At 39.2% G+C, this 14,103-nt stretch overlaps 1 protein-coding gene across 3 annotated transcripts in view; it reads left to right on the top strand.

Moving 5' to 3' along the window:
* The window catches only part of LOC134432583 (leukemia inhibitory factor receptor-like), an 86,720-nt gene extending 73,561 nt beyond the window's left edge, over nt 1-13,159 (top strand). For all 3 annotated transcript variants that reach the window (XM_063181431.1, XM_063181432.1, XM_063181430.1), the window contains exons 15-20: nt 770-871; nt 2,422-2,589; nt 3,233-3,394; nt 4,392-4,485; nt 5,028-5,106; nt 5,777-13,159. In XM_063181431.1, the coding sequence (XP_063037501.1) occupies nt 770-871; nt 2,422-2,589; nt 3,233-3,394; nt 4,392-4,485; nt 5,028-5,106; nt 5,777-6,415 (1,244 nt within the window). In that variant the 3' untranslated portion in view covers nt 6,416-13,159. The remainder of the gene's footprint in view (nt 1-769; nt 872-2,421; nt 2,590-3,232; nt 3,395-4,391; nt 4,486-5,027; nt 5,107-5,776) is intronic.
* The last annotated feature ends 944 nt before the right edge of the window (nt 13,160-14,103 follow it).

The raw sequence follows: 14,103 nt of genomic DNA, 5'->3' as shown, positions 1-14,103 counted from the left end.
CAGCTGCTAGGGCTGGGCTTAAGCCGCCAAATCCACCTCTGCTCTTAGTCCTGCAAGGAGAATCCCTCAGGCTGGACCTGAACTCTTGCAAAACCCAATTGACTTCTGTGCAGTTTCACAGTGGTATCTTGTTTAGAAAAAGTCTTGAAAGCAGTGTACAGCCCCAACTTGAGAAAATCCCAGAAAGTGGTAAATTATTTACACATTATAGCATCAAATATCTGTGCTCCCACCAAAGACATGGGAAGCATAAATATGATGACTATCTGTGTTTTTTAAAGTCAGTTCAGGACTGAAGTTTGTTGCTAAGTTGTTTCACTGTCACTTCTGAGAGTTTTCTGCATATCTTTTGTACTGTTGCTCCAGTGAGCCTGGTTATTTCCAAATGCATTTGTATTTCTGAAGAGGCAGATGGCTGCTGTGGGAGGAAAGGAAGGCGATTATTTCTGGTAACTTCAATTTGTGTTTCCCCATGGAAAGGGCAATTTATGCAATTTGAGTAGCTTGTTTTGAATCTTCTCTGTTTAGTACTAAGCTTTGTCTGGGAGCTAGATTTGGTTACTCCTTCTAAACCACATCTGATGGCATAGCTTTTGTAGAAATACAAGCAGGAATGGTATTTATACCATTATACTTTGTAGTTTTTTAATATTTATATATTTATAACTATTTATATATTTATATTTATAAGTATATATCTGCATCATGTGAAATCTAAAAGCATCATTCTTCTGAAGTGAAATATTCTTACAGTAGTTTTCTCTTGCAGCTCTCTTCAAACCTGGCGTGAGATACAACTTTTCTCTGTATGGCTGCAAATCCATGGGATATCAGTTGTTGAAAAACATAACTGGGTATATGAAAGAGCTGCGTGAGTGCACTTTTATCATTCAGGATCTCTGAAAAGTGAACTTAGTCTGTGTCTGTTTTTTAGCTCAGTGTTGGTAGGAGGCTGAGACTAGAATCTCCATGCAGTACTGCTGACTTCTGTTTGTTCTCTGTGTTTAACTGTAACACATTTCTCCAGCCGCTTGCAGTTCCAAGAGTATGCAATAACCCTGTGTTCTCCAGCTTGTGTGGTGGCACAGTGTCACAGCAATTCACAGCCATAATTTGAACCACATGGCTGTGGTCCCTTCTACACAAGAAGAGGCAACTTTTCTGATTCATCAAGTCCAACTTCTAAGCACATTTAGTATAGCTCAAAAAATGTAAAAAGTATCTATAACATTTCTGTGTTGAAATGAAAGCACTTCATAGATCCAAACTAGATCCTAGAGCACAACCACTTTGAGAATTGTATTCTGTCCCACACCAACCCTGTCTGGGTAACTGGGGTTTGACCCAGTGCTGAGCTTTGCTGGCCTGAAGATGTGTTAGTGTCTGAATGCTTTCTGTTCCCAGGTGTCTGGACATGACTTTAGCCTTTAACACCATAGCTGTATTGTATTGTAACTACAGCACCGATTTCACTTTGAAGTTTAATGTGTTTTCTGCTAAAATAGTTTGCCTAGAAAACTGAACTGCTGACATAATCTGAGTCCTTGGAAATGGTGTTGTTTACTTCATTGCTAAGGTTGAAGGTGAGGTTAAGGCAATTTTACCAGAAACTCAATTGTCAGCCATTTGTATTTCTCCAAAAATTCTGAAAGGTTTCCCAGAAGAGTTTTCCATGTGTGTTATGAACAGATCAAACAGAAGCTTTCAAGATATAAAGACTTTGAGGGACTAATAATGCGTTGAGCATGCAGAGGAAACTTATTAGGAACTGAGAAGTGCACAAGAGCATAGATTCATTCTAAACTTCAGATTTGCCTTTGGACAGATAACCATCAAGAGAAAAATGGATGCATTCTTAAAAATGAGTTTAGCCATGGTGGTTTAAAGCCAAATGTCCTGACATTATACTTGGCTGTATACATTATCTGCTGTAACACTTTCAGTAGGCCTCAGGTATTGGAATAATAATATATAATACATAATAACTTGTGTAAACTGCTAAGAGTAGTTCTGGTAAAATTGTGTAGTTTTTTTGTTTTTTTTTTTTTTTTTTAAGACAGGCTATGAGTTAAAGCCTGTAAAAGCTAACATGTGTCCTCTGAATGTTTATACAATCTTCAGGGTTTTGTTGCAGGAAGAAGGGAATGGGTCTGTAAGACGACTGACCGAAGAGAAATTTTTCCTCTAGCACCGCTTAGTATCTAATACTGCAGTAATGATTAACAATTAGTCCAATATTGCTGTATATTTTTGTAGACTCCTGCTAAGTCTTTCACATGTACTTTTACAGTGAGGAGTCTTGAGGAAAAGGTTGGAAAATGCTAGCTCCAAAATAAAACTGATTTAAATACTTACATGGTTTCAGCATTTTGTAATAAGGCAATTTCTTACTGTTTTTTTCCTTCATAACTCTCTCTACAGCTCCAAAAACTGCACCAAATTTTATTGTTGAAGAAACTTCTTCAGATTCTATCTTGGTAAAGTGGGAAGACATTCCTATTGAAGAATGCCGAGGATTTCTAAAAGGATATCTTCTTTCCTTTGCAAAAGGTGAAAAAGATGCTTTAAAGCCTAGACTTTCAGAATCAGGTAAGTTAATTGTGTAGATTGCAACTTCCTTGCTTACATTGTTCCTTTTTATTTTTTAATAATTTAAGTTCACTTTAATACAAAAGATGCTTTAATAATAATTCAGTTGCATTACTCAGTGTTATAATTTGCTCATGATATGTGACAAAGGCATTTTAAATGCCTTTGTGTGATTAGCCCAGTTGTTTTCTAATATAAAGCAAAAGTTGGAGAAAACCCTGTCTCACTGAGGCCATAAAGTAATGCAGTGACTAAGTGGCAATGTGTCATGCTGTCCTGTGCTCAGATACCCTGGGGAGATGAGGTTGGGAGGTTACAAGGCTATATTTAATAGGTTTAAATAAATTTAACATTCTTCCTGCCTGTCCTGTCAGGACTGAAGCCTGACTGGCATTCATAAGAGGACACTCAGAAGGGTAAGGAAATGTAGTCAATCTGCAGCAGCAGCAGCACCACGCTCCTGTGCTGCTTGGTGCTGTGTTAGCAAGCAGCGTTGCTAGGGTTCTTTATTTCAGTTTTCTTTACACAGACTGTTCTTCTGGTTTCATCTGCTCACTTCAAGACAGTTTTGCTAAAGCTGAGTTTGTCTTTTTGAATCCTTTCTTATGAAGTTATGCTTTTCTTACTGCTTCCAAACAAACAGGGAATCCAGAACTTAAAGTTAACAACATCACTGACTTAACAAAGAAGTCTATGAAAATACTTGATCTTCAAGGCAAAACGAGTTACCAGCTGGAACTACAAGCCTACACTGCTGGTGGATTGAGCCCTCCAAACAGCCTCTATGTGGTGACAAAGGAAGACTGTAAGTTGATTATCCCTGTCTTTAGCACATGGGCTGTACAATGTATATAAAGCTGAGCTTATTTTGTTGGTTTATTCTGGTCCTGTAGGTTTGGGCGTACAGTCTAATTTTTACCTTTATTTAGTTGGTTATTTATAAATACAAAAATACAGTTCAGAGTGAGGGAAAGATCTTTTTCTATTATAGCTATTTTGTAGTTCATAGTAATGTATGCAAAAAAAATAACTTCTAACCTACTACTAAATATAGTAGAGTCTGAGCTTAGTTTTCTCAGACAGCCAGTTGTTTTTGTCAGGTTTCTCATTATGAATATCTGCTAATACATGGTGGGAAGAAAGACATTGTGAAAATATTTATCAGTTTTAAAGTTGAAAACAGATGCTTCTCTGCTTTGAATTCAGTTTTACTGATCCCTTAACAGAAGTAAACCCAAAAAGACAATTACAAGAAAGAGATGGACTTTAGAAAATAAGAGAAAAAAAGTATTTCCCATGAAGGACTAAACATTGGGGTGCAACATTAAAATCAAGCTTGAAGCATTTAATATCAATGGAAGAAGGCGGTGGAGATCTATTGGAGCTAAAGCTCAGGGATTGGAAGCATTGTAAAACATATAAAAGACAATGCTGTTTATGCAATTAGTTGTTGGCCTGGAAGAGCCATTACCAGAAACTTGGCCAGCTCAGGTAGCATGAAAATGCAATGCAAGTGCTTAAAAAGAGCAGAATCACTGTACCAATGAGTCTTGTGCTGCACATGAAGCCTTCTGTAATTAAACAATCAGAGAGAAATATCTGCTGATTCCTGTAGTTATCACTGAATTTGTGAATTCCAGCAAAGGAGAAGGGTGATGGTGTAGGTCACTGTTTGCAGACCTGCTGCACTAGCTGAGTTTAATGGAATGGTCTTTGAATTGGGGGGAATATTAGAAAAGCCATAAAACTTACTGATTATATTGGATATATATTTAATGCCTCCTCTTTTTCTTATCCCCCAGCTGTAGGATTAATCATTGCAATTCTCATCCCCGTTGCAGTGGTGGTGCTGCTTGGAGTGTTGGCCAGCATCTTCTGCTACCGAAAGAGGGAATGGTAACTGCCTGCCTGGGGTTCTCATCTTTTCCTGGAAGTGTTTGCTTCTGTGCTAGGGTTTTCCCCGATTTTAGTTACTCCCTGTTTTCTCTTTATACCCAAAGATGTTAGTGGGCTTTGTTCAAAGGTGGGTGGCAAAAACATCGTGTGGAAAGTGAGGGAGAAACTGAGCTGGAGAGAGGTCAGAGGGAGGAATGCAAAAAGCTTTTGCAGGAGCCTCTGTTCCAGTGAGCACCGTTTATAAACAGTTCCCAAATGGAAATAAGCTGGCGACATACTGTAATTTGTGTGCCCTCTACAAACAAAGATAGACATATCATCTTCAGCTTTTAGTAAATGTGGCATATTAAATTCCCAACTTAAAAAAAAAATGGGATTGCTGTTTTTTCCATTATACTCAGTGAAAGTTTAACACACTAAATCTTTGCACCAGATGTCTTCAGTATTCTGAGTTAAAGGGAAGTGTCCTGACTCCTTTTGTGTATTCACAATCTGTTTCAGGCCTTGCTATCTTTATAATAGTTTATTCTTTCTCTTTAAAGGATTAAAGAAACATTTTATCCAGAAATCCCAAATCCTGAGAACAGTAAGGCACTGCAGTTTCAGAGGAACATCTGTGAGGTAACCCTTATTTTAAATCTAGTATTTTAAGCTTCTAAAAGATAAAACCAGTTAAAGAATTCTTTTGCAAACTTTGACTCATCTGTTCCAATTGTAGGAAAAAACTCAGTGGCAGGGGGAAACAAGCCAATTTACTGAGTAACTTTTGTGAGGTGGTATCTAGAGCTTTGTTGCTGTTAATGTAGTTAATTGCAATGTTTGAGCTAGGAAAGGATTGTTGCATTTCTCTTCTTCCAGCTAATGAGAAGTGTCAGTACCTGATAAGAATACAAGAGTAACACAGGCATCTTTGTTGAACTATTAGAAGAAACAGGAAGTATGGACATCTGCCATATCCCATTATCCCGGTAGATACATTAGTTGAGATGGGCAGAGTATTTAAACAGCCTTCAGAAATGGGTTGTACAAAGACAAGATTTGGAGAAAGTTCTTGAAAATATACTGCAAGATCTCAAGTCTCTTTAATTTGCATAAAATACTTCTAACATTTACAGGAATGTGTGCCAGAAAATGATAGGCACTTTTTTCTTTTTAATGTATCATACTAGTCGCCATGGGATGAGTACAATCCACAAGCCACCAAACTGCTGTAATTTCAGCAACTTGTTGCTTTCAGGTTTTCCAGATCTTTTAGCTTAGTGTCTCCCCCTTCTCCTTTTTCTCATTTCAGGGGAATAAAACACTTAAAACACTGGAAATGAACCCATGCACCCCCAACAGTGTTGAAGTGGTGGAAACACAGTCCACAGCTCCAAAGATTGAAGACACAGAGATGATGTCCCCAGCAGCAGAGACCACTGTGCCTGAAGATGGCTCTGACTCAGAAATGGAAAACCACGTTGTTGTCTCCTACTGCCCCCCTATCATTGAAGAGGAGATCTCAAATCCCCCTACAGATGAACCTGGGGGGTCATCTCAGGTGGTTTACATTGACATCCAGTCAATGTATCAGCCTCAAATTAAACCAGAGGAGGAGCCAGAAATAGACTTAGTGACTACAGCAGGCTATAAGCCACAAATGCAACTCTCTATCAGTGCTCTGAAAATAGAGGGCCATTCACCTGTGGAAGAGGAATTGGATAAAACTGCAGGTTACAGACCTCAAGCAAACACAAACGCGTGGAACATGGGCACTCCGGACTCTCCCGGATCAGTTGAAAGCAACAATGAAAATGCATCTTTTGGGAGCCCATGTTCAATTAATTCCCGACAGTTTCTGCTTCCCCCAAAAGATGATGAAGACTCTCCTAAACCCGTTAACACAGGGTGGTCCTTCACACACTTTTTTCAGAACAAACCAAATGATTAACAGTGAGTCCTCACTGCACGTGAACCTGCCTTCTGAATAAGCTTTTATGCCTGGTATTGTTAAGAAAGGAAGAAGAAAAGTGCAAAAGGCATGAATTATTCTTGGAGACAGTCAGCAGAAGTTCTAGTGAGCTGAATGTTACCATGTTTGAGTTAGTCAAAGTGTTAATATTCCATTGTAATAGAGGCTGAGAGGCCAAAATTATAGCAATTTAGTTATTACTCTAGTAAAATATATTGGATATAAGGGGTTTTGAATTTACAGCCCCTGATAATTATAGTCAAAGAACTCTGTCTACCCTCCCACAGTGCTCCAAGATAAACATGGTCTCATGCAATTTATAACTTGGAAAGATTGCTTTGCTTTGTTGTAGTTGTTCTCAACCGTGCAGACTCAAATGATGCAGCACCAAGAGATTTCCTTACTGAAGGTTTAATTTATAGCAAATCTCAGCCTAAGACTCAGAAACAATGTGGTTGGAAACTGTTGAGATCTTTTACCTAGTTATAAACAATGAACAAATGAGAGTGCTATTTTTTTTTCTTCTCCTGTATGGAAGGTTATTGTCACTGTTTAACACTTACAAAGCAATGGCCATTCAAATCTGTTGCTTTTTGACTAGACACTAATTTCTGTACCTACTGTACAATGTTTATTAAATGTTTGACTCAGGGGTACAAACTTGGGGAAAAGAAGTGTAACACTGATTGAAACCTCAACAAGAACTGCATAAAGTTTAAAACTTCCTTTTTTTAAAAAATACCTTAGAATGCTCTATATTTTTTCAATCTTTTGGTTAAAGAGTTAATCTTGCCTAATGTATTGCACTAATACATTTTGTATTTCATAGCTTCTGCTCCAGATCTCCTGCTTTGAAGTGGTACAGTAGTCCATTCACCCTCAGTGTTTAGCAGTCTTTGCACTATGCAGTAATGTAAGCCATGGGGAAATCTCTGTCTACTCACCTTAGCTGCTGATGCAGTTTGGCACATGAAATTAGAGGTAGTAGGACTAGGTCCTTGAGGAGAAATTGCTTTTTGGATGATCTTTATTGTATTAGCTTTGTATTACCTGCTGCCTGACTGATCTTTGATCTTATGTGTCAACCCAACAGGACCTTCTATACAAATCCTACCTGGGAGTACAAGGTAGGATTTCTCTAGTGGCAGGGAGAAACCCAGGGAGGTTCTAGTGCCACTAATTCTACCTCTCCTTTACCAGATATGTGATGCAAAGAAAGCTTAAATTATGTACATTTGTGTGCTTAAAGGAGTTTTAGAACAATAATCTTTTAAAATGCTTGTTTTCCCATGTGCATCTCTATAGACACCTGTAACTGTAACATTTCACTGTGTAAATTTCAGGCTGTGGCATACATGAATTTCAATAGCTTACAGGAGAAACTTTTGAGAAATTTACCTGTTTCTTGCTGTAAAACAGTGGGGAGGCATCAGATGAGCTTGATCAAAAAGGGTCTCCATAAAGTTCTAACTAATTTCTTTTTTAACTCCATTTCGTTAGCTACTGTGCTTTGTTTGGGGTTTGGATTGCTGTTTGGTTTTTGCGTTTTGTTTTTTTTTTTTTTTTTAATAAAAAAGACATGGGAATGGTTTTCTAAAGAAAACAGATAAGGAGACTGAATTGTCTAGGCTGCTAGTTGTAAAGGTGTGAGAGTAGACCAGGAGGATGACTTGACAGACATTTGGTCTCCAAACAGCATGATCTGGCCATCAAAATAAAACCAAGCATAAGGTTAAACCTAATCGCAGCAATGGGTGTTTCAGTTTCAGAGGCTGGCATGTCTCTGCCATCTCCATAGAACGAATGTGTAGAGGTGTTTCAGAACTGACAAAAAGGCAAAGCACTAAATAATTACCATAATAGGTAACAACCTCCTGTGTGTGCCTCCCGGACTAGTGAGCTGGGAAGTAGTAAAAAACAGATTGGTCTGCAGGTCTGGCAGAGTGCAAGGTGCCTCTGAAAGGACAGAAAGTGCACATAGGCTTCATCTGTTGAGTCTTTGAGTTAGCAGGCTGCAAGTGGAAACACAGGCAGCTGACCTCCATTTGTGACCAAGCATCAGCGCAAGAGAAGTGTCATAGCATATTACTTAGAACATTAACATGTGAAAGGAAGCAGTTAAGCCCTTTGTGACTGGTAGCTGGGAGGAGGCTAAATCCTAATAGTGACAACTGTTTTTCATAATTATTGTTTTTTAGAATATTTCATTTCACTAGTATAGATTTGGCTTAATGTGTCCATCTCCTCAGATGGATTTTAGTTTTTGCTGCTATATGCTTTTAATTGAAAGCAGATGATGTCATGGCCAGCGTGTATGGGTAGTGGGTAGGGGTTTTTTATAGAGCAGATTCTCAGTACAGAGGAGCAATCAGTATTGCATGGTGATCCAACTGAAAAAAAAACCCCTCTGTAGCAGAACAGCTGACCATGAAGAATAACTGTGCTTTTCATATGGCTGTGTATTGCAAGAAACAAAATCAAACTGCTATTTGAGAGTACTGCCAATTTTTAATTTGGAGACTGGAAATCAAGGCAACTGCAGAGAACACACAGAGCTCTCACAGGAAGCAGTTCAGGACCATTGTCAGTGTTCTTATGGTGAATCACACGTAAGCATCACATACTCAGGTTTCCAATGTGCTGCTCCTCCTATTCAGTAAAGACAACAACATTTTAAATTGCTTCATTTCTTAGTGATTAGGTAAGGAAAGGCTCCACAAATGTATATTCTGCCTCAATGTTGATCTTATAAACTTCCTCTGACCTAGTTATTAATATCTTTTTTTTTTTTTTCTAATTCTTGACGATATACCTGGTGTTCTGATTTTCAGGATGCAGGTCAGAAAGGTCGTTTAACAGGAATAGCTTCAGTAAGGAGAGTGGGGCAGATGTGGGAGAGACACAAGCGTGTGCGGTATCTGTGGCTGTCATTGTCACTTAGTGCTGATGAGCCAGTAAACAGTTGTCATTCCAGCACTTGAAAGCTCAGCTGCTTCACCTCTGTGGTTTCCTTTGAGCCTATTCAGTGCTGCCTTTCAAATGCCTGTCTCAGATCTTCAGCAGTGAATTCAGATGCATGGGGAGAGGTGGTGTAATGTGATCGGCCACCCCTAGGTACACGGAGCAGTAGGGATGAATGACCAGGAGAGTCAGGGAACAGACTTGCTTTCTGAGCCCAAGTGCCATGTTAAACCAGTGAAGCATCTTTAGGAATGTCTTTGAACCAAATACTCTTTCAAAGCATGGTGCTCTCTCATAGCCTCTAAATGCTTTGATAACAGTTGTAAGTTTCAGAGGGGATCAGATTCTTTGTACTAGTGCCTTCTAGCTTCCTGATGAGCCTCTTCGGACACGTTTCTTTTCTGAAAAATATCTTAGGAATCCTAAAGTTTAAACAGCATTTCCTTACCGTCCTTTTGTTAAAAATCTTACCCTTTATTGAACATTTATTTTTAGTTATTTTGCCTTTTTACTTCATTTTTTAGAAGAGTAGAAATTGCAGCTTTAAAAAAAAATTAAAAAGAACCAAACAAAAAGCAAAATCCAACAACTTCCAGAAGGGATATGACCAGAAGGGATTGTGTCATGCCTAACTTCAGTCCTCCAGGATCAGTGTTTGGAGGTGTAGGGTATTAATGCCAAGCAGTTGCTTTCTGAAGAAAGTCGTCGGTTCTGCTGCTTTTTATTTTTGAGCCATGCCTGTCATATGTGACAATTTAAGTTTTGTAATGGGTTTTTGTACTGTTCACTGTACATGTGGAACATCAGTCACATTTGATGTATCGTTGTGCACTCTCCTATTTGACACATTCATTATTTTCGGTTTTTTGACATGCCCGAGATGTGGGATCTCACGTTTGTGTTAGATTTTGGGATGGTAGATCTGCATGTGATATACCTCACAGAACTACTAGTTAATATATCAACAAAATAGCAAGCTAATATTACAGGCAGGCAGTGAATTACCTCCCCTGCTATGCAGTGGCAGTATAGGCAGACCTAGAACCCGATAACTGACATTTGCTGTCTTTATGATCCCTAGTTGCTGCTTTCATGGGTAAACCATTTCCCGTCGCTGTGCTGCTTGCCATGGCACAATTGGCAGATCTGCCACGTTTCTTCATCCTTGGTTTGTGTGGGGGACCAGAACTTGACTTTGCCAGGAACGTGGCAGCAGCACACTCCTGCTGACCTCAAGCTTTAGGCTGCTCTGAAGAGGCATTTTCAAATCACCTTTTTATGTTGTTGTTGATAGGTTCAGCTGGGTAAAGCTGAGTGCTGTGGTGTTTCCTGTGGTCATGAGTTCACTCAGTTGAACATGAATAGGAGCAAAAAGGAAAGTGATTGGGTGCATTGGAGAGAGAAGGTGATTAGACACCACTCTAAAAAGGCAATGATAAATTGTGTGCTCTGTTTTTAAATAAATACTGCTTTGTAAATAGAATACTTGTACCCCTACAAGTAGATAGAAATATAGTAACATAATTTGACAGATATTAGAAAAATGTAACATTTAAAGAATGAGATTGCTAACAAGGCTCTGTGTACCATAAATCTGTGGAGAGCTTCCCATGTAAATAGCATCTTATATTCTGCCACAGACTTTGATGAAGACTTCAGTGCAAATGGCATTTAATATTTATAACACTAAGTCCTAACCCTTTACGCACACATGTGCTTGCATCATCATGTGCCTAGGTGCATATGGCAGAGGAAGTCGGCTTACAATTGCCAAAGTGATTTTTTTGGAGTCCTGTACATGAATATATACCTTCTGAGACAGTTTTGTCTGGAGGAAGCACCTGCTGTCTTGTGCTCCTCCCAACACACTTTGCAACCCTTGTGGTGCTTGCATTAAATGGTGCCCTCTGTGGATGAGGCTCAAAGATGCTGTTGGCAGTATTTGTTGTTTTTTTCCCCTTGTCTATTCCTTAGCCAGCCTGGAAACACAGTCCCAGACCCCGAATACTAGACAAGGATTTAGAAGTGTTTTAAGTGTTTTATTCCCTTTATTCCAGTTTAAGACTGTCTTAGATATCTTGTTAGGAGCTGTAAAATAGTTTCTTCCACCACAATTTTCTTTCCCCTGCCTCATTTATATAACTCTGGATTTTTCCCAGTGCTTCTCAGATAACCAGTGTTTGTTTCCTTTTAGCATGTTATACAAACAAACCTCAGATGATATTGGCAGGCTTTCTGTAACTTTATAAGTTGTCCCAGTGTGCATGACAATACTTCTCCCCCACAAAAACATCCATTAATTCCTTCTGCTTTTACAACTGAAACAAAAAAAACCTCAAGAGGAATTCTGGGTTTTGGAGGGCAGGGGCTCAGCCTGCCTGTGCAGGTGAGGTGGTCTAATGGCAGGGTGTTTCATGAGAGGATGGGGTTAATCCCTCTCCAGTCTCACTCTCTTCTGTGACAGCACTGTCCAGGTGACTTTGTGGTGCACCAGAGCATATGAAATCCTTGGTTTTCAATTTGATACCTAACAAAATCTCTAGGACAGTCCCAAATCTGCATTTCGACTGAAAGCAAGCTTCAGTGGAGATTTATGGACAACTTCCACTAGAAGGATCAATACCTTTGCAGCTCACTTGGTCTCATGTTGTGCAAAAGATAGTGAGTAAAACTAACCCAGGAACAAAGCAAAAAATGAAAATTTCACTTTTTCATTACGTGGATTAAGAAAACTTTAAAAATTAGTAGCTCGAGCAGGGCAAAGTAAAATAGAAAGGTCGCACCCTTTAGTAGTAACACAATAAAAAAAGAATCCTTGAACGCCACTCTGTCCATGTTTTTTAAATGTGGTTCAAGAATGGCTTTAGAAACATTTTACGTTTTGATACAATGTCAAAAGTTTGTAAAGCTGGGGATAACAAAAAGAGAAGACAACTGAATCATCATATCTGAAACCCTACTTGAAGGTAACAGCAATTTGAACTTTGAGCCTGTTGTGGCACACAAAATATCAGAACTGGTGGAATCATACAGGTCACCTGAAAAAAACACACAACATTGTACTATAATGCTGTAACTTTAAACATATACTGTGAATAGGTTCAATGTTTTTTTTAGCTCTTTTTATACCATATTTTTTACAGCATAAATAATTTGCTTAGAGATGTTTTTTATGTTCTGTTTTTATGAAGATTTTAATGGACTTTTGTTTAATACTAGTGAAAATATTGTTTGCCAATTTGACATAATCATCTATAGAAGTTAATGCTGAGAATAAATCAGTAGATTGAGCTGAAAAAATAGTCTTCATAACACACTAAATCTAATAAGTCATTCAGCATATTTTTGTTGCTGAATGATACTGAAATTTTCCAGCTTCCAAGTCTGCTATTGAAAAATTACTTCTTTCACAATTTTAGCAAAATCATCACAAGGCACTTTAATAAAGCTGTAGCATGCCAAGTAAAATACTGATTCAACAAAGTGTATCAATATGAAAATTTATCAGCTAAGCAGTTAAACAAATGCATGCTTAAAAAAGGAAGCATGGGATCATGTTGGGGATATACTATTTCAGTGTGGCAGTTGACATTTAAGACTAACCTAACACTAAGAGACAACTTTGCATACATTTTAAACCTAGTTTGCTTGCTTGATGTAACTCCTGTTGTATTGCTTGGGTGTCTAAAAGTAAGCATGTGTTTAACAATTTTGCCATAGTATTGCCATGAAATTTAATAAATATATTTTCTTACACTCTTATATGTCTTCATATTCTTTGCGTTTCAGTTTATTTTTTAAGAGTTAATTTCTGCTTATGCCCCAGTACAAACAGAGTTATTTGAATTTTGTGCCAGAGTAAACAACCACAGGATCTAGCAAGCACAGCCTTGGCTTCCTGATAGGCAGAGTGGATAGTAACAAATACTCCTCAGCACAACAGACCCTACTATTTCCAGGGGCCACTGAAGCCCTCCTGTTCTTGGTGTACAATGCAGGGACAGGAAAAAGTCCAGGTCACTTACCTGTGTCCTCCTTGGCTTGTGGCTCTAACAGAGCTGGGGTTTGGTGTGTGATCCCCCTGCACACCTGGGCGGGGGTGTGCAGACATCAGCCCCTGCAGACTCCGTACGGGGGACATCCCTGTGCTGGGATGGAGTGGCAGGATGAAGGGCCCAGGCTGTTTCTGGGGTTGGTTTGGGTGGTGTAGAACACTTTCTCAGCATGCTTTAGCGGAACTGAGATGACCAGCTGATGGTGATGGGCCTTATGTTTGAGGCCATTTATGATGGCTTGTCATTTGTGATGTATCTTTGTGACAGCCAAAGAATTTTGTGGCTCATCCAACCCACAGCACCTTTACTTGGGAAGGACACCTGAGCCTAGCAATGTGCGTAATGACAGGTGCTGCACCACAGCACGTCACAAAAAAACCATCGTGGCATGGTGGCATTGTGCTCTCTCTGTCTCTTTGGAGGCATCCTTGAAAGTCAGAGTCAATTCCTTGCCTCTCAACAGCAGATTGGTGCATTTGGATGTGACAGCAACTGGGTAGGGTGTGGGAACTCCTCTGAGCACTGGGGAGATGGGGGATTCAGCTCTTTCAGTGGGACTGAAGAGTGCTGCTCTGAAAAGACACTTGGAACTGTGGGAATGAGGGAAGCTTGATTGTTCCAAAAGTGAAAACCACAGCTGCCCTCTCCAGC

The sequence above is a fragment of the Melospiza melodia genome, chromosome Z (genome assembly GCF_035770615.1).
Source record: "Melospiza melodia melodia isolate bMelMel2 chromosome Z, bMelMel2.pri, whole genome shotgun sequence".
Taxonomy (NCBI): Eukaryota; Metazoa; Chordata; class Aves; order Passeriformes; family Passerellidae; genus Melospiza; species Melospiza melodia.
The sequence above is the reverse complement of the archived record's forward strand: the minus strand, read 5'-3'. Positions and strand labels throughout refer to the sequence as shown.